Below are 20,134 nucleotides of genomic sequence, written 5' to 3'. Positions count from 1 at the left end.
AATGCTCTAGTAGTGGGGATGGCAGTGTGGGCTGTTGGTGTGGGTTGCAAGAAGGGTGTAGGATGAAGAATTGCCTGATCCTGCAGGATTGGGTCATTGAGTGGATAGTTGGCTGCTCTGGGGATTTTCTTTTTGGAAGTTCAGTCTAGCATGACTTTAAATACTCTCTAGTTCAATATCTACAGTTGACAATTTAAGTTAGTTTTCGGACTGCACTGTTGCCACAAATTCATGGCATGTCCAGTCTTTATTGGTTGTTTGCAATTGATATAATCATAAATGCAAACTAAACCTTGATAGCTTTATTGTTCTTACAGTAAGGTTTCTTAAAAGTACAAGCTGGAATGGGGTCGGCAGAAGGCTGTTAAGGGTTCTCCTGGAACCAGATAGATCCGTTATGTGGAGGATGTCAGTCGGTCACTTGGATTGGTACAGGAGCACGGGGTTGCATCAGTGGGAGTGTGAGAACACTGCATGAGCTACTTCAAGTGACTGTACTATGGCAGAGAGAAAGACCTTTGTCAATTATGTTGTGGTAAATTAAACTGGCACAACCAGGCACTTGTCATGTTGTATCAGCTTTTCCAGCTTATATTAGGCCTTTATGGGGAATCCTAAATGCAGCACAGGACATATGGAAAAGGGAAATAACCTTTTCAAATGATCACTTATTTATCTTCTCGCCGAATTGTTTGTCCACTAGTATGATTCCAAGATCGGTGGCATGGGCATAAACTGCACAGTACTTTTTATAGGTATTTTACTTAATAATCCACTATTATTCTCTCACTAGGTCATGAGGAGTTGGATTGGCTGTTTGGCCAATATAATCGATTTAGATTCCAGTGGCTTTTTACCTATTGGTTGTTTGGTTTGTCAAAATCTTGTGCCAAACAACTGCAAAGAATCTTCCTCTGGTGGAAAAGGTTCAACAAGCAGAAAGTTTCCTCCTGGGGGAAAAAAGACTGCAACGTCCAGTACCTGGCTTCACTTCACCACATCACAAGTGATTTCTGGAATGGAAGGCTGGCCAAAGGGGATGAAAACTTAGGTAATGTATCTGTAACAAACAATTGTCATCCTAAATTCCAGGGACTCCAGAATTTTTACTTCTAGATCTCAACTAGCGCGTCCGGGTTTGAAACATGTATATTTGGGAAATTGAAATCAAGTCGCCCAAGATAAATGAACAATGTTGCTGTGTAATCCGCTTGTGTGGATGGCTACTCTTGAGATTTGTATAGCAGTCTGCAGTTTTTACAAGAATAATTCAGTGACGGTCTTGAGAGTTAAATCAACCACTGTGACTGTCTCTTTGTGTGATAATGGTTGAAATCCTCAGTGGCTTTTCAGATATTGATGTAGAATTTTAAAGTTGGGAGTGGAACATCTAAGTCTGGAAGGGAGTAGGCGATGTGCTCCTTTGTCACTGGACATAAACATTGGTTAGTGAACCAGTATTACACTACCATGGGTGAAAAGTATGTGTGGTGGTAGGTGAGTTTGGACTTTGGCATTTGTAGACAAGATAACATTTATTTAAAAACCTGCTAAGTTGCTGAAGAGTGAACCCCTTTCACCTTAAACAAGGCAGGTGTATTTACATTCATTCTACACAAGATCTGAAATGGGGGAAACAAGGACACTATAAGATTTAGCATTCGCTTTAGGTTCTGTTTTGTTTAAGTGAGAACTTCAGTTGTACACTTGACTCTGGAAGAGGAATATTGGTGAGTCTGTGCCTAAGAGATGCAGGTTTTTTTTGGGGGGAGGGTGAAAGATTGGGTGTCGGTCAGCCGCATTTGAGCGGAAGGTGATTTTAAGGCTCGAAATGGAGCCACCTGGAGGGACTGCAACATGAATCTGCTGCAGGATGTGTGGTCTGAATCCAGCTTCTACTTTTTTTTTTTTCCAAAGTGAAAATTGAGCTCTGAATGCATGAACTGAACGGCATCTTGCCCACCTCTTACCTTAGAGCGATCAGTTCCCATGGTGCTAGGAGGAGATTAATAAGGATCCTTGTGTTTTAGTGAGTTAGATTCCCAGTGGCCCATTGCCAAAAAGACTATGATCTAAGCAAGATTAGGTTAAACGTGGATATGTTTTGAATACACCAACTCCATTTCTTCAGCAAGTGTAATTACAGTAGAACAACTGGCAAGCAATTACAAAGTTTCCAACAATGGTAAATTGTCAAACGTAGAACATCTGTTTTACAGGATAGAAATGACTTCCTAGATACATGTTACTTGATCTAGTTAGGTGGAACCGGTAGAAGGATCAACTGAAGTTGATCGGACCGAGGTAGAGTTGCATGTGTGCAAGTTGTGTGCACATCTTGTGCATTCTGCATTCTACCAGCCTTCAAACTTGCATTATTTTTAGAAGAAATGGGAAAAGGTGCTGGTTTAAACAGGTTCTTACCTAGGGTGACTCATCTTTTTATTAGAAGAGCCTGAATACCACCTGTTTAGAGCCGTTGTCCACTGAAATTGCAGTCATGCTCCATTGTGGACTACAAGTTTTCTTATTTGTTTTTCCTCATTATCGAACTTGGGATCTCCTTTTTTTTTCTCCTTGCTTTGCTGCCACGTTAGTTTGCTGTGTTACAGTTCTGGTCTTCTCCTTATGTGTGACCCTTTTCTCTTTATGCTCCCCTATTCAATGTAAACATTTTAATTCTTGCCATTGCTGCTCTTCTCCTTTTTTTTTTTTTTAACACTTCCATTTCCATGCTTCTCCTATTTTTTTTACAGTGATGCTCGAGCACCAAAATAGATAACGAACATGAGGAGGGTCGGATTGCGATTGCAAATAGGCCTGCACAGCAAAATAAAAGTGGCTCCCTTTAGTAAATTAGAAAACTAAAAAAAAAAAGTGTCCTATGTTTGCAAATTTGGGATACTGCATGCATCGGAGCTTGAAGCGGGCAATGTTTGTTCTGTCAGGGAAATTAGCAGTAAAAATTCGGGCCTCCAGACCATAAAACAGGCCCAGAAACCGCCAGAAAACCATCCCACACTTATCTTTAGGGACTACCCAATTGCCCTACAGGCCAGTCCGAACCTGATCCACTCTTAGGGGCAAGCAAGTCAAAATAACTTAGACAATGCAAGTTTCTTTTCTCGGAATTAATCTCCAAAACACATTTTCTCTAGTCCTCAAGGATGCTCTAACTACATTCCACAACATACTTGGCTCCCCTGACTGTCTTCCCCACTGTCTGAAGTCAGTATTGACCCCAAGACCATGCTTGTCTCCATTTTTCTGAATTCCTCAATTCTAAGGTTGATGGCAAATATTCACAATCCCACAGAGCCATCTCGAGCTTTGAAATTCAAGTCATTCATACCTGCAGCAAATCCCTGCATCAATTAACAAATATCCATGTGAAACTTACCTAGCCTCCATCAACACCCATTAAGGTGTGTGTGTGCCCCAGGCAGCAACCACTCGCCAGGCAACAAGACCTGAATCTCTGGCATATACTTTGCCATTCTAAATGCCATATTCCTGCCCACGGACAAAAAACAAACGGAACCCACCTTCACCAGATTGGCATCCCATGCTTGCCTCCTTCAGAAATCTAGACATTCTTTTGAAGAAGGTAGCTGTTTGAATCATTTACTGCACAACTACGCCTGGACACCTACCAGACAATCATGTTGGTTTTGCTACATGTGATCAATAGTAATATTGGACTCTGGGACAAAGACCAACTCAGCAAAAGCTGATCTGGATGCTGAAGATTCATAGTGGGTTTACTCGAGTGAGGTCATGTGCAGTATTCTAAATTCATCTTGTTGATAAATCTGGTGTTATCAGCTTGTTTTTAAGACCTTTTTATGTGCTCAAGACAATGTTAAAATGGCACAACTAATTTCTCTTGGGTTGTTTTTTTAGGTATCCAGACTGTAGAGAACTATTTCTCCATGTGCAAATCGCTCTCTGTGTGGATTCTCGGGCGCAACTGGGGCAGACTGAAGCAAAAAAAGGTGTGTTTCTATATTTTTATTTTTATGTTTGGGAGTATAATTAGTAACTGGTACTCATCCTAGGTTAATGGTTTCACAGATTAGTATAGGACCACCAATACTATGGTTAAGGTTGCTACATATGATCCAGTTCTGTATTTCGTGTGTGGTGAGGGAAAGTGTGTGTGGAAGCATGAGCAAGTGTCCAACTGCACAATGGTGGTAGTGGACATGTTTGATGGTTGTCTCAACTTGTGGAGAAAAATTGTACTTCATAAAGATTCCAGTGTCTAGCTGATTATATGGGGGATCATATATGATTATATGAAGCCCCCACTTCAACTAAAACGCGGAAGGTTTAGGGGTAAATAAACTGGACCGGTTGACCTTTATTTTCCTGCCAAATACGTATCTAAACATGCATGATGCTCTCGGCAGAAAAACAATTTTCTCAGAAGTGCCCTTCTATTCATTATAAAGGAATCCAAACGCTACACTGCCTAGGAGCTTGAACGCCTTTTAAAAACATCACAGTAGATACAAATTGGGTGCTTAGTATAACACTTACTAGCGCTGCTTTTGACATTTTTAAGGGCTATAAATAACATGTTGCTAGTCCCAATGTAATAGTTCTCAATTGTCCTCAAAATTCTAAAAGCAGGGCTGCATTGGTCATGCTGGCATCCAAACGCCTGTAGATCACGCCAGATGCCAGCGGCCATTCGCCTACACGCTGAGCCTTTTACAGTGTCTTGAGTGGGCTGAGCCCTGGCAAAGCAAAAATCCATGTATTTAGCAGCCATACTACCGGGTTGCCTCTAGACAGCCTCTGAGGCATAGCAAGCATTGGTAAAATAAATAGGTCTGGTTTTCATCTGCTTACAAATCAAGCAAAATTCGTGCATGCCTATTTGCAAGCAAGATTAGCACATTGAAGCCAAACCTGTTGGCATTATAAATGCTGGCCTCGATGCTTTTGAGCCCTGGAGGTGCAACGCATGCAGATGCCACAGATTAGTCCCTCAACCTTCCTCAGTAGACAACAACGCTGACCCAAAGTTTTGAATAAATTATGAAGTTTTAAAATGCAATGTTTTTCCTCATACAGGGAGTGCAGAATTATTAGGCAAGTTGTATTTTTGAGGATTAATTTTATTATTGAACAACAACCATGTTCTCAATGAACCCAAAAAACTCATTAATATCAAAGCTGAATATTTTTGGAAGTAGTTTTCAGTTTGTTTTTAGTTTTAGCTATATTAGGGGGATATCTGTGTGTGCAGGTGACTATTACTGTGCATAATTATTAGGCAACTTAACAAAAAAAAATATATACCCATTTCAATTATTTATAATTACCAGTGAAACCAATATAACATCTCAACATTCACAAATATACATTTCTGACATTCAAAAACAAAACAAAAACAAATCAGTGACCAATATAGCCACCTTTCTTTGCAAGGACACTCAAAAGCCTGCCATCCATGGATTCTGTCAGTGTTTTGATCTGTTCACCATCAACATTGCGTGCAGCAGCAACCACAGCCTCCCAGACACTGTTCAGAGAGGTGTACTGTTTTCCCTCCTTGTAAATCTCACATTTGATGATGGACCACAGGTTCTCAATGGGGTTCAGATCAGGTGAACAAGGAGGCCATGTCATTAGATTTCCTTCTTTTATACCCTTTCTTGCCAGCCACGCTGTGGAGTACTTGGACGCGTGTGATGGAGCATTGTCCTGCATGAAAATCATGTTTTTCTTGAAGGATGCAGACTTCTTCCTGTACCACTGCTTCAAGAAGGTGTCTTCCAGGAACTGGCAGTAGGACTGGGAGTTGAGCTTGACCCCATCCTCAACCCGAAAAGGCCCCACAAGCTCATCTTTGATGATACCAGCCCAAACCAGTACTCCACCTCCACCTTGCTGGCGTCTGAGTCGGACTGGAGCTCTCTGCCCTTTACCAATCCAGCCACGGGCCCATCCATCTGGCCCATCAAGACTCACTCTCATTTCATCAGTCCATAAAACCTTAGAAAAATCAGTCTTGAGATATTTCTTGGCCCCCTTTTGACGTTTCAGCTTGTGTGTCTTGTTCAGTGGTGGTCGTCTTTCAGCCTTTCTTACCTTGGCCATGTCTCTGAGTATTGCACACCTTGTGCTTTTGGGCACTCCAGTGATGTTGCAGCTCTGAAATATGGCCAAACTGGTGGCAAGTGGCATCGTGGCAGCTGCACGCTTGACTTTTCTCAGTTCATGGGCAGTTATTTTGCGCCTTGGTTTTTCCACACGCTTCTTGCGACCCTGTTGACTATTTTGAATGAAACGCTTGATTGTTCGATGATCACGCTTCAGAAGCTTTGCAATTTTAAGAGTGCTGCATCCCTCTGCAAGATATCTCACTATTTTTGACTTTCTGAGCCTGTCAAGTCCTTCTTTTGACCCATTTTGCCAAAGGAAAGGAAGTTGCCTAATAATTATGCACACCTGATATAGGGTGTTGATGTCATTAGACCACACCCCTTCTCATTACAGAGATGCACATCACCTAATATGCTTAATTGGTAGTAGGCTTTCGAGCCTATACAGCTTGGAGTAAGACAACATGCATAAAGAGGATGATGTGGTCAAAATACTCATTTGCCTAATAATTCTGCACTCCCTGTAAAACATCTGATTTTCTGCAACATGGAAATACACTATAGCAGCAGAACAAGTGTGTTAGGAGTGCCAGATGTGGAACGGAAGGGAGAAGCAAAGAAGTCTCCGTATTATACAGTGGGCTGTCATCGCTTGACTAATCATTTTACACTGTAATCAATTGGAACACTCCGGGAGATGGGTGAAAGAGTGAAAGAATATGACCACTATTGTATGGAGACTGGGATTAATCCATATTGCTTAAAACATCTTAGAGAAACATAGGCTATCTAGGGAGTGAGCCACAAAAGCATTTGTGAATATGGGAACAGGTCTAAAAGGAGTACTATTTTTACATACTCCTAATATTACTTTATGTACTCCAAAATGCCTTCTGTGAATGGAACCCATTGCATTCTTTTTGGTGTAGGCAGTTTGTTGCATGAAGATAATGTGATAACCTGATGCTAATTATTTTAGTTTAGCTTTTGTGACCCTCGGGCCAACACCCAGTGTTTTGTGCAAAACGGAAGTACAGACCACTTTAACTGTAGAGCTGCCCTTGCTCTCAATGCAGCTTTTGATGTGAGACCAGAAGAACTCTGAATAATAAAAGGACCTCCTTGTGAATGGTCATTCTTTCAACATCACGTTAGTTCAGTAGACTTTGTACTCCAAGCCATGGTGCATGCCAGATGTGGAGCAGTGGGGCGTTTCACAGGGCAATTGATAATTTACAGAGTCCATTCCAGCTATCCGTAAACAGATGTCTCCAGCAAACTTATGATTTTCAAACAATAACTTCTTTATTGCAGAAGCAGGGACGGGTAGCAAATACAGGTGTCCATGGTACCCAACAATATCAGGATGGTTAGGGTCCATGTGGTTGTACTGCTCAAGTACACAAGCCCCTGTCTGTCTCACAACTTGTCTCATTATGGGTAGTGGTGGTACGAAGGCTGGCAGTCAGAGACCAAGAAGTCCCGTGCAGTAATGGTTACACTGTATGGTCAATAAACATGGACACTAAAGATTACCACTTTGTTAAACTTTTTGTGGGCAAACTTAACAAAACATTTCATACTATTGAAGATGTTGGTGATCTACTGAGGAGAATGTTACCTTTTACCCGTTACTCGCTTTTCTGCTTTGTCAACGAAGGTTTGCTAAAACCAACCATAAATGGGACTTGATGCACATCATAGATACACTAAGTAGACCTCTATATGTGTATAATTCTGTAAGGCAGTACGTTCTCTTGAGTTAGAAGCATGTGAAACACCTTGTTGCTTTTCCCCAATCCTAGGATTCATTGTTTAAATCTTGAACAAACTATTTATTGGTTATGTCTTGTGCAGTTCTTCACTGAGAATTTGTCACACAGTGGCCATAGTGTGGAACATGCAACACATTGGTACTACTTTCATACTTTCTCAGAGGCATACATTATAGAACCAGCAAAACCATGCACGCACCCTTACCAGGTATTTAGCAGACGAAATTAAACTGCAGATGTAGTCCTTGACTTAGCATGGACATGATTGTACTTTAATTCTATAGATTTTGTGCAGTCGTCACAACGGTGCCAGCCAAGCTTTCGAAGGGTAGCACTTGCCACCAATGCCGAGAAGACAATCGTGAGATGCCAGACAATAGAAATACCATGTTTCCATGAACTGGTCATCAAATATGTAATGTTCACAATAATTTCTTCTATTTACTGAAAACCTAGTGCAGCCTATGCTAACCTTAAACACTTACCCACCAACTGCATACTTTTAGTATGAAAATGAAGCCCCATTTGTGGAAGAGACTGCTGTTTCACATTTGCACACATGTGAAGAGTAGGTGTACCGTGTTGTACATGAAGCTTAACCAACAATAAATGTAACCTGCACACCAAGTCCAATTAACATACACTAGAAATGTTTAATTTTGTTCTACAGTTGTTGCCTGCTGCAGATGGAAGCATACACAACTGAGCAGGCTCTGGAGATTTACTCATTGATTCAAGAAACTAAAATATCAGGGGCTCAAGGGGGGGTCCATTACTCAACAACTTAAAATATTATAATTTTTATTGCAACAGGAAATTAGTCCTATTACATGCTTCCACGCTGATTCAATATCATCGAGCCAAGCATGTTACATGCAGTCTATGCCTGGCTATCAAACCTATGTTACTTAAACTTCAAATTCAACAAGGCATTTATGGAGAAATGGTACGCGATCCTTAACAAGTACTCCTTGGATTCAATATTACTTCCCATTGAAGAATTGTTTAAAGTCCTTTGTGGATTAGAGGAAGAGATTTATGTTCTGAAAAGGCAGTTAACATGCATGGAGCCTGACATTAGGCAATCAATGATGACTGAGAACTGAGAAATTGGATAGCTATATCCAAGAACGCCAAGAGCGAAAACGACCGATTTAAATGAGGTACCATTGATTATAAACTCAATGAGGTTTACACTTGGGCAGACGTTTCCGCTCAAAGGCAGTCATTGAGAAAATCTACTGTATCCTCTGAGGAAAGTATAGTATCGGACAAGGACCTATGCCCTACTCGCCAGCCGGTGTCTCGCAACACAGGATCAACATCCCAGAGCTGATCCACAACCCACATCGACATTGATGCAAGAAACCTGTTTGCCAGGACCACCTTCTTTTATTGACCGGTCCAGTGGCCAATCATCCACCAGACAGCAGAAGGCAAAAAAACAGGTCCCATATCCGCAAACCTCGCTGAAGACAAAGAAAAGGACAGAGAATGAAGAATAAACTTACAAACCCACAACAAGATTTAGTGATCATATTTCATCCACTAAATTTACATCTAAGCAGACAGCTGTGTTGAACAACGCTTTGTCATTTGTTCCTACCTATAACACTAACTTGTTCGAAACTGAAGTGGCTTTCTTTAAGTTTGAGGAAATTACACCTACAGCACTTTTCTGATGTTGCATAACCTGTTAATCTGAGTCTGCATATCAAGAGTTCAAACCTAGATCCACATTAATTGCACCCATTTCACATAAGATTTTAGATACCATTGAAACCTTAGTTAAGCATTATCTTTGTATTTTGTTTGGTAATTCATTTGTCAGACAATGTAACACCTAGTGAACTGGGGATCTTGAAAATGTTATCTACTAACAAGGAACTCACCTTACAAATGGCTGACAAAAGTAGCACGCTGGTGGTGACACGTGTTATCATAGAACTAAAGTGATGAATCACGTTTCTGATGACACAACATATTTGCGTTTGGCTCAAGATCCCACATGAGCCTTTCTCAAGACCTTGGATACCATCTTGGAGAAGACTGTCTTTAGACTGAATCAGTGAAAATACAAAAACGTTTGACTACAGATTTTCCAGGCAGACCTAAGTTATGCATGCTGCCTAAGATACATAAACATCCCACAGATTTGCCGTTCAGACTGATAGTAGATGGGTGCGGGTCATTACATGAACCCCTTGGCAGGAATCTTGAGGCATTCTTGCAACCTTTTGTTCAACAATGGCGAACCTACATGCAAGATAGCACAGATTTTCTAGGAAAACTGCAGAATCTGGTTGTGGTGGGAAATGCCCCCCTTAAGGCTCTGCACAATTGATGTTACTGCGTTATAGACTTCCATCTCTCACCTAGAATATTTGGAGCAGTGGAATGGGCTTTGCTGCAATTTCCAGAGGTCCATGCTACCTAAGTTTTTCTATAGGAAGTAATTCATGTTTGCCTCACCCACAGCCATTTCCAGTGGGAATATCAATTCTCCTTACAAAGAACAAGGAATTCTATTAGCTTTTCGGGTGCTCCTTTGTATGCAAATATCTTAATGGCCAAATTTGAGGAGGGATTTATTCTCAATAATGTAAACCCAATTGAACATTTGAATCCCAGGATTAAATTTACTCATACTATCAGTAATAGGAGTATTACATTTTTAGATGTCTGACTTGATTTGGATGAGCATGGGTTGAACACCAGCATCTCTAGAAAATCCACAGATTGCAGTAAAGCTTTGTTCTTTGACCGTTTTCATCCGGCCTCTTTGAAGAACTGTTTGCTATATTCGCAATTCCTTTGGATTAAGTTACGTCTGATCCAAACACATGTAGCAAAACTTTGGCAACACACATCAGCTTTCCAGGCGCTGCATTATCCCATTGATCATTTGGATGGTATGGCCACTAAAGCTAATTCTCAAGAATGTAGATGATTATTTCAGAAACAACCATCCTCAAAAACAGAACGCAATGTCTTTGTGACTATTTTCTACAAAATCGTAAATGATTAAAAAGTTGATTTGTAGACTGTTAGAAATGGGGTCTCTGGTTGGCAGTCAGGTTACCCCCTGTCCAAGCAAGGATCCTCACTCTAGTCAGGGTAAAAAAGAATCACCCTCCGCTAACTCCTGCTTGCCCCCTTGGTAGCTTGGCATGAGCAGTAGGCTTAACTTCAGATTGCTAGGTGTAAAGTATTTGCACCAAGACACAGAGTAACTTAAGGAAAACACTACAAAATGACACAACACAGGTTTAGAAAAATAGGAAATATTTATCTAAACAAAACAAGACTAAAATGACAAAAATCCACAATACACAAGTCAAGTTTTCAAGCAAAAAGTCTTCATGTAGTTTTAAACACACACTAACACTGTTAGCTAGAAAATGTAATTTGGGTGTGTCCAAAATAACCCCGCATGGGCGAATGTGCTGCAAAAAGGGCTTGCAATGCGTCAATTTCACTCACGAGTGAGACCTTGTGTCGTTTCTCCTTTCGGGTCAGGGCGTGTAGTTTCTTCTCTTGGCAGGAGAGCGATGCGTCGATCCGGCCAGCACTCTCGGGCAGGCCTTGCATTGTTTTTACACGCCCAGCGGTACTTGCGTCGGAAATCCAGCCTCACGATAATCGAAAACCACTCACCGTGGGTTGCAATCTCCCAGCCTCGGTAAGCGATGCTGCGTGTCACTTCTCCAGCTCCATGCGTCAATTCTTCAGTCACGTTGCAGGTGAGTCGATTTTCAGCTGCGAAGCCGGCAGTGCGTTTTTTCTTTTTTTATCAGCCGCAGATCTGAGTCACGTCAATCTTTTCCCCGCACAGCGTTCTGTGTGGATTTCTTCCTCTTAGGCTGCCAGCTTCTCCTTTCAGGGTCCTAGCAACTGGATGGGCACCATATGGCAGAGCAGGAGTCTCTCCAGAGACTCCAGGTGCTGGCAGAGAGACGTCTTTGCTGTCCCTGAGACTTCAAATAGGAGGCAAGCTCTAAATCAAGCCCTTAGAGATCTTCACAAGATGGAAGGAACACAAAGTCCAGTCTTTGCCCTCTTACTTTGCCAGAAGCGGCAACTGCATGATAGCTCCACAAAGCACAGTCACAGGCAGGTCAGCTCTTCTTCCTCCAGCTCTTCTCCAGGCACAGGTTCCTCTTGGTTTCCAGAAGTGTTCTAAAGTCTGTGGTTTTGGGTGCCCTTCTTATACCCATTTTCTCTCCTTTGAAGGCCTACTTCAAAGCAAAGTCTCTTGATTGTGAAATCCTGCCCTGCCCAGGCCAGGCCCCAGACACTCACCAGGAGGTTGGAGACTGCATTGTGTGAGGGCATACACAGCCCTTTCAGGTGTAAGTGACCACTCCTCCCCTCCCTCCTAGCACAGATGGCTCATCAGGATATGCAGGCTACACCCCAGCTCCATTTGTGTCACTGTCTAGTGTGAGGTGCAACAAGCCCAACTGTCAAACTGACCCAGACAGGGAATCCACAAACAGGCAGAGTCACAGAAATGGTATAAGCAAGAAAATGCTCACTTAAAGTGGCATTTTCAAACACACAATCTTAAAATCAACTTTAGTAAAAGATGCAGTTTTAAATTGTGAGCTCAGAGACCCCAAACTCCACATGTCTATCTGCTCCCAAAGGGAATCTACACTTTAATCCTATCTAAAGGTATCCCCATGTTAACCTGTGAGAGGGACAGGCCTTGCAACAGTGAAAAATGAATTTAGCAATATTACACTGTCCAGACATATAAAACACATTACTATATGTCCTACCTTAGCCATACACAGATCTCTGCCCTTGGGGCTACCTAGGACCTACCTTAGGGGTGCCTTACATGTAAGAAAAGGGAAGGTTTAGGCCTGGCAAGTCGGTACACTTGCCAACTCGAATTTAAAGTTAAAACTGCACACAGACACTCCAGTGGCAGGTCTGAGACATGATTACAGAGCTACATATGTGGGTGGCACAGCCAGTGCTGCAGGACCACTTGTAGCATTTGATTTACAGGCCCTGGGCACCTCTAGTGCACTGTACTAGGGACTAACTAATAAATCAAATGTGGCAGTCATGGATAAACCAATTACATACACATTTTGTAAAGGAGCACTTGCACTTTAGCACTGGTTAGCAGTGGTAAAGTGCCCAGAGTAACAAAAATAGCAAAATCAGAGTCCAGCCACATCAACAACCTGGGTAACAGAGGTAAAAAGTTAAGGGAGACCACCCCAAGGATGAAAAGTCTAACATAGACGATGGGAAATATTAACCAAGAAAACAGATTTCATGAGTATTTTCAAGAATAAGCCACAGTTTGCATAAACCAGGTCGAAAAACTTAAGTGTTTTTGTCTTCTGTTTCTAATACTTCCGGCATGGCTTGTGACCAGGAAGTGTCAGTTGTATTCATTGTAACAATGTGATCACAGGCAACACTATTAACCATCCTATCGTAGGCAAACTAATAAGACTGCAACATTCGGCTGATTGTAACTCCCCGTGTGTGATGGACTGTATCAAGTGTCCTTATGGCTAGGTATACATTGGCAAGACAAAGTTAAAAATTTGCATCATTGAACATAAAAACATTATTCACAACAATATTACCATTTCTAACTTAGCAGCACATTGGTTAGAATCCAAGCATTATACTGCTCAATTGCTTTTTCAGGTGGTTGAAGTGTTGAGACCCAGTCCGGAAGTGGATGTTGTGAAATTATCACAACATAATTCATTATGGATAAACTGTAAATTTCGTACTTGTATAGTGCACTACTCACCCGTTAGGGTCTCAAGGCGCTGTACGCATACCGCTGTGGAACCCTTCCTGGCTTTTCCCTGTGAGGTGCCCACTCCTGGGCAACCTCCAAGGTGAAGCCAGGCATCCCATCGCTGTTGGGGCCGTTGTGGAGATTAAGCAAGCTATTGCCCAGAGTTAGAGTGGGACCCATGAATTAGATTGGGTACCGATGCGAGAATTATCAGGTCTGAGGAAATTGAGCCCAAGACCCGCCAAGGCGGGAATTGAACCCTGGTCCCGGGCCAGATTTCTGCATCCGGGTCTGCCGCTCTAACCATTGAGCCACACTTCTCCACTGGATAAGACGCTTTGACACTATGACCACATGGGGTCCTAATAACCATTTAGAATTATCATGTTTCCCCTGACACATTAACTTGTGGTTAGGGACTTCTACCTTGTCCACCTTCTAGATACCCTCTGCTTAGGGCCGACAGCACACGTAGTACATGGTTTAGTTAATGCACATTTTTGGAGGAATTCACACTTTGAAAACGCTGGAAATGAGTTAATGTACAATGTCATTTATTGGGCATCAATAGTACATTGCGTTCTCCTGTCCTATGTGCATGGTGTAACTTTCTATCTCTGTACGCATACTCCATTTCACCCCCCCCCCCCCCCCCCCGCTTTTTCACTCTTGACTTGTGGGGCGGATGAAAGGAGTTATCTGGTTCTTCCAAGTAATCAAAACTCCTGCAGCTACCACAGTGTCATTGCTTCGTCGTGTATATTCAGCAGAAGGACGACTTCCTGAAGCTACTGTCCATTTCAATTAGTTTTTGTTTGGCTGAAGATACAAAATAATAAACTGCTGCTGGCAAAAATAACATTGAGTTCCTATTGTACGTTTTGTGAGTTTGCCTAATATTGCAGGCTCTGTTTTTCATTTTCGTATCACATTCGCCAAGTTTGTGCCTTTGCTATTAAATAACAATGGCATTTGGAAAAATGTTTTTTGCTCCAGACCTTTAGTCCAGATGATCTTGGCAGATGTTATCTGAATCGGCAGAATGAATGCTGTAGGTGGAAAGGGATGGCATTGGAAGGATCTTAGGATACATCTCCCCTGGTCAAAATGGGGGGGGGGGGGAGGGTTGGAGAAATGTCATGGGCTACAAAAGAGAAGGACTGCAGAGCAAAGCCAATTAAAGAGAACATGACGCACCTGAGTAGGGAAAAGGCATCAACTGGGAGGCAGTATATAGCGTAATGATGCGATATGGCTAGTTTTATGTAAGTACTGTGAATTATATTTAGACCAATGGTTTGAAACTAGGTGATTTGAAAATATCAATTTTCACGGCAGTTGACATTGGTTCAATTGAGTTGGATCAAGTACACATTGGTCGTTTTTTTTCACTAGTCCCTAATCCAAACTCTTCAACAAATTGCTCCCACACATGCCCCAATATACATATCCAGTAAGCCCCTAATCATGGTGCCAACACTTAATTCCTATCTCCTTAAACTAGCCCTTTTCATTTTGCTTCTAATATTTAACCCCCATAAACTTTGTTCTTAAACGTTTGGGAAGTACTACCCCAACAAATTACCCAATCCATTGCCCAAGTCCTTGTTCTATTTGTACTGTCTTTGAACACAGGTATTCTCAGGAATGGTTTTTCTAAATAATTGTTTTTTTAGACATTCTGTTAAGAACTACATGTAATTCATATCAACTGATTCAAATCCACCAATGAGTATGAACTAATCAGTAAAGGACGATCTATCTTGTGTCATAATGCAAAACTCCTAATGAGGCTCCTAGCCTGCCCAGGGGGGCTGGGGTTGCCGGAAGTGAGTGGTGGCTAGATCTGACCGGTAATGGCTGGCTTTTCATGAGTTTTCCAATTTTAATCACCCTTTTAGTTTGACCTTTACTGTACCTTGGACAATGGGTGGTGAGTCTGGTTTAGTCATCATGCTTGTGATTTCTACTTAGATTGGCAGGTGAAACATCAAAGTGAAACACCATCCTCAGATTATATTTAGAGGGACCACCAGCATGTATGGTGAGGAGTACTATTTGCTTGCTGGCCACAACAGGGGAACATCTGCATGGCTTCCACAGATTGATTGGTCAAAGGAGACTTTTCTTCTGTTTGCCATTCAGTACCACAAATCCAGAGAAGTATCTGCAGTACCAGAATATTCTGGTTTGCCGGACCATCTGAAGAAAATGTTACAGGACCCTGGATCTTGGTCCTGAAGGCCTGTAAAAATTGGGAAAGGACTCATTGGAGAGCAGGCTTTTCACACCCTTGTCCGCTCCCAAGACACGTTTGAGCACAAGAGAACTTAACTTGGAAGAGATGGCGCATAGGATACTAGTTAGACTTCACTTTAGCTCACTATGCTACGACCATTCCCCTTTTGTTGTATTTTTTTTTCTTTATTTTTTTCCTCTTATTCAGTTCCCTGGTGCCTTGCTAGTGTATTGTGCTTAATTACTTCCTTGTTAGTTTGACTTTTTGTCTAGGCCTCCTTTTTTCCAAGTGCAGTGCAGGTTTTTATCTTCTCCTGTCTGGAGTCTGCGGTATGCCATGGGCTAGATACAGAGTGCTAGCAGAAGGGATGATTTAAGTCATACACCTTGTTAATCTTATATCTAATGTGTATTCAATGATGTTCTCTCTTTAGTATGTATTCCCTCACTCTTACGTGGAGACAATGAACTCCTTAACTTGGCCGTGAGATATTATGCCTCAAATCCACTCTTGTTTTTCCAAATACCAGCCTGCAGGAGCATTTTAACCATCCTTACCACCTTTTCTTCTTAGCCTGGATCTTTAACATCCTTGGTCCAGTGCAAGTCTACCTCTAGGGGAAGACTGATGGATTGGCCTCGACATCCACACTTATTAAACACTGTGATGACAGTTTGCACGTCCCACGCGAAATGGAGACTGAGGCCTATACTCTGCCGGCAGCGGCATATGCAATTCATAACTTCCTAGATGATCTTGAAGTCTCATCAGCAGCAAGCATTTCTCTTAGAAAAGGCAATCTGCCTTCATAGTCACTGGAGGGAAGGATTGAATCCTGCTACTTCTAGTGTCTTTACCCGTTTAGATACAGGAGAGAGTAGTTTGATAGCTGCACAAGCGGGACTCTTCTGTTTGCATGGTACATGAAAAAATTAACGGGAGATCACATCACTTTCAATCCTTTATGACTCAGTGCAATTTGCACTTTATGACCAAACATCAGTAATTTGAAACCAGTCCGGCTAAGATAACGTTTACGTTATTTTATTTAAACAAAGATGCTTTGCTTGAGTCACTCACTTAGTTTTCCAGCAAAGCCCTCCACTGTCGATCTTTGAAATCTTGATGCAGCAATTTATGGCAGCTGCCATGCTTGCTAACACTCTGTTCAGCAAGGCCACTAAGATTTTCCCCGTTTACTTTTGAGTCAGTCAGTGGAAGCGCTCCTACAGGCGAAAAGTAGGGTACAAATGGCTGGGCAAGATATAAAAGGTTTGTTGATGGGTATCGCACTTCTTGTCCTGAATACAAGATTGGGGACAATGTTTGTGTTCCAAAGATTACCTACCCATTCTGGGGGAATACACTCGAAATCTGTTTCATAGTTTGTGATTCATTTTCGTGGGATAGCAACAGTAAGATTAGTGCTTCCTGCTCACTGGAAGATTCACCCAGTTTTTCATGTGCCAATTGACTACTTATGTGATTTCTTCTCTCACTTTGATTGACGGCCGCCTAAATATAGGGTTGAAGCCATTTTGGACTCCCATTGGTGCTGTGGTCAATTACAGTATTTGGTAGCATGAAAGAAGGGTGTAAGAGCTTGGATAATTCAAGGGGACCAGTTTCATTTTTCCTTACCCTAGTGAAACCGAGATGCAGAGGAGGGGAAACGTGGGGGGAGCAGTGGTAGTGTAAGGTTACAAGACATAAAACTGAACTTGGCAGACTTGTAAGACTTTTATATGTGGTCTCCAGAACTCAGGCTGGTCACCCTGGCTGGCCATCTCTTGACGGTACATTACATGTACTAAATCCTGATTCTACTGTCTGTCACATTTTTAAGCTTGCATGGTTTGTATGGAAAAATCTCACAAAAGTTTTAAAAAAAAAAAAAAAAAAAAAAAAACTGGTAATTTTAAAGAGCTGTCACACAACATTATTTTTTTAATTCTTCACTTTCACAATAGTTTACTCTCTGCTTGTTTGGCCGTATACCTTTGTTGTTTTTTCCCTTTGTTCTATTCCATTATGCACCCTTTCGTCACCCTTGTTTTTGAATCCTACTTTATTACCTCCTTATCAGTTTTTCTTAACAGCTAGGCCTCCTCTCTGTGCGGGGTTGGTTTCCGTTTTCGGTGTGGGGTTTGTGATATGCCGGGGGTTAAGTCTAATTCTAGGGTTAGACAGAGGGTTCAATCTAGACATCCACTCTCTCGAAACAATGAGTTCATGGCAAACTTTACCCCTTAGCTCATGTAGGTGGGCCCAAAAGGGCTGCCTTTTTTTTTTGTAAACACTTTTGGATATGGCTCTGTGGCATGACTAAAAGATCAAGTGAGGCTCTACAGTACTGTCTGTGGGGGTGGCACAGAAAGCTTCTCCACCATGATGTTGAAATCCTGTGCAAAAATAGTTTGCAAGTACCTAATCTGTACCAACCCAAGCGACTGATGCGTGCAAAGAAAAATGGCTCCTTGGAATGAAAGCTTGTGGGTTGGCCACCAGAGGAGGAGTGAGGCAGTGCTTGGCCAGAGACAGACCCTGTGGCCGCCTTCAACTGTGCAGTGCCTTCCTGCACAGTGAAGAGGTTGGCTGCCTGCAGAACTGGTAGATGCTGGACATGGCTGGAAGCCAAACCCTGTGGTCCGCCTTCTGCTATGAAAGGCTGAAGGCTGTGTGAAGGAGTGGGTAGTTGCATGTGGAGGGGTAAGTGCAGAGCCAGATCCTGTAGCCAATGTTCACCCCCCAAACTTGGTTGCAGAGGGATGGGAATATAGCTTGACTAAAGGCCATTCAAGGAGAAATCTGAATAGGAGTACCATAGATGACGTAATCATGAACTTATGTTTAACAGGTCATAAATTATGTGATATTTGAGATCCTAAGCAGTGCATGACTGTGGTGCAAGTTAGTTCACTAAACTAGATCTAGCATATTTTAATGGTTTTTCATTTTTTTAAACGTTAAGTTCTTTTTTCAACACCTAACTGTAAAGTCATTTTACCCTTTTTCTTTAGGTGGAAAAATATATATAATAATTTTATAATTACATTTTAAGAACACAAAGTACATTTAAATGGGATAATTTCAAATAACTGAATAAAACAGTATATTAAATTATCACTAGGGCAGCAGTCCAGCAGATTAGCAGTCCTTTTTCCTGGCAGTCTTCCACAGGTCTAGAAGTGTACTGAAGAGATCAAGCCTGAGGGCCAATACTTATACCTAGTACCCAGGTTAAAGTAGAGGAAATGTCTAGAAGTTCCACCATTCCCCGAGCTGTCAAGCGTCCCCTTCCTCCTTTCTCCTGCAGTTCTGGGGTAACAAAAGTCAAGTGGCAAGTCCTTTGTGAGAGTGCCCAGGCAGAGCATTTGTGATGTGCAAGTGTGGTAGTTGGCACCTCCTCCCCTTTAACTCCAAATTACCATCCTGCCAATACCTATATTCCCTTTGTCTCACTGTTTGGGAGCAATACGCAAAGCCATCTGCCAGCTACACCTAGTCATGTGACCTAGGATCAGGCTATAGGCACCAAATGGCTAGGTCAAGAAAATGCCAACATTCTAAAAGTTGACTTCTCAATTGTGACTAAACTCTGACTTTAGCATTAAAGAGAACTTTTTAACTGTTCTTTAGACACCGAAGTCGACTGTCTTACCTGCTTTCATTAGAAAGCTGTCACTTATTAAATGTAATAAGATAACCCTAGGCCTTGTGGTAGTGTAAAATGAATTTAAGATCTTTTTTCACTACCAGTACATGTAAAACTTGTAAGTACATGTCCAATGTTGTAAATACAGTGCCCCTTGCCCTCTGGGCTGTTCGAGCCTACCCTAGGGGTGACTTACATATATCATATAAAGAAATGTTTGAGTCTGGCCAAAGTTTTATTTTGCCAGGTCGAATTGGCAATTTAAAACTGCCCACACAGGCTGTAATGGCAGGCCAGCGACCTATTTAAAGGGCTACCTAAGTGGGTGGCACAATGAGTATTGTCGTCCCACTAGTAGCATTTAATTTACAGGTAATGAGCATATGTGTCCTCTTTACTAGGGGCTTAAAAGTGAATTAAATGTGCCATTTGGGTATAACACATGTTACTATGTTTTAAAGAAGAGGGCACAAACACTGTAGCAGTGGTAAAGAACACTCCGTGCTAAAGGCCAACAAAAATGGGTTCAGCAGCGAGAGGGTTGAGGCAAAAGGTTTGGGGATGACCCTG

The 20,134-nt window shown here is 41.9% G+C and overlaps 1 protein-coding gene across 1 annotated transcript in view; it reads left to right on the top strand.

The window, feature by feature from the left end:
* The window catches only part of LOC138296332 (uncharacterized), an 89,234-nt gene that overhangs the window by 43,011 nt on the left and 26,089 nt on the right, over positions 1-20,134 (top strand). Inside the window, exons 4-5 of the mRNA XM_069235374.1 lie at positions 794-1,051; positions 3,904-3,995. Of these exons, the coding sequence (XP_069091475.1) occupies positions 794-1,051; positions 3,904-3,995 (350 nt within the window). The remainder of the gene's footprint in view (positions 1-793; positions 1,052-3,903; positions 3,996-20,134) is intronic.

The sequence above is a fragment of the Pleurodeles waltl genome, chromosome 5 (genome assembly GCF_031143425.1).
Source record: "Pleurodeles waltl isolate 20211129_DDA chromosome 5, aPleWal1.hap1.20221129, whole genome shotgun sequence".
Lineage (NCBI taxonomy): Eukaryota > Metazoa > Chordata > Amphibia > Caudata > Salamandridae > Pleurodeles > Pleurodeles waltl.
The sequence above is the reverse complement of the archived record's forward strand: the minus strand, read 5'-3'. Positions and strand labels throughout refer to the sequence as shown.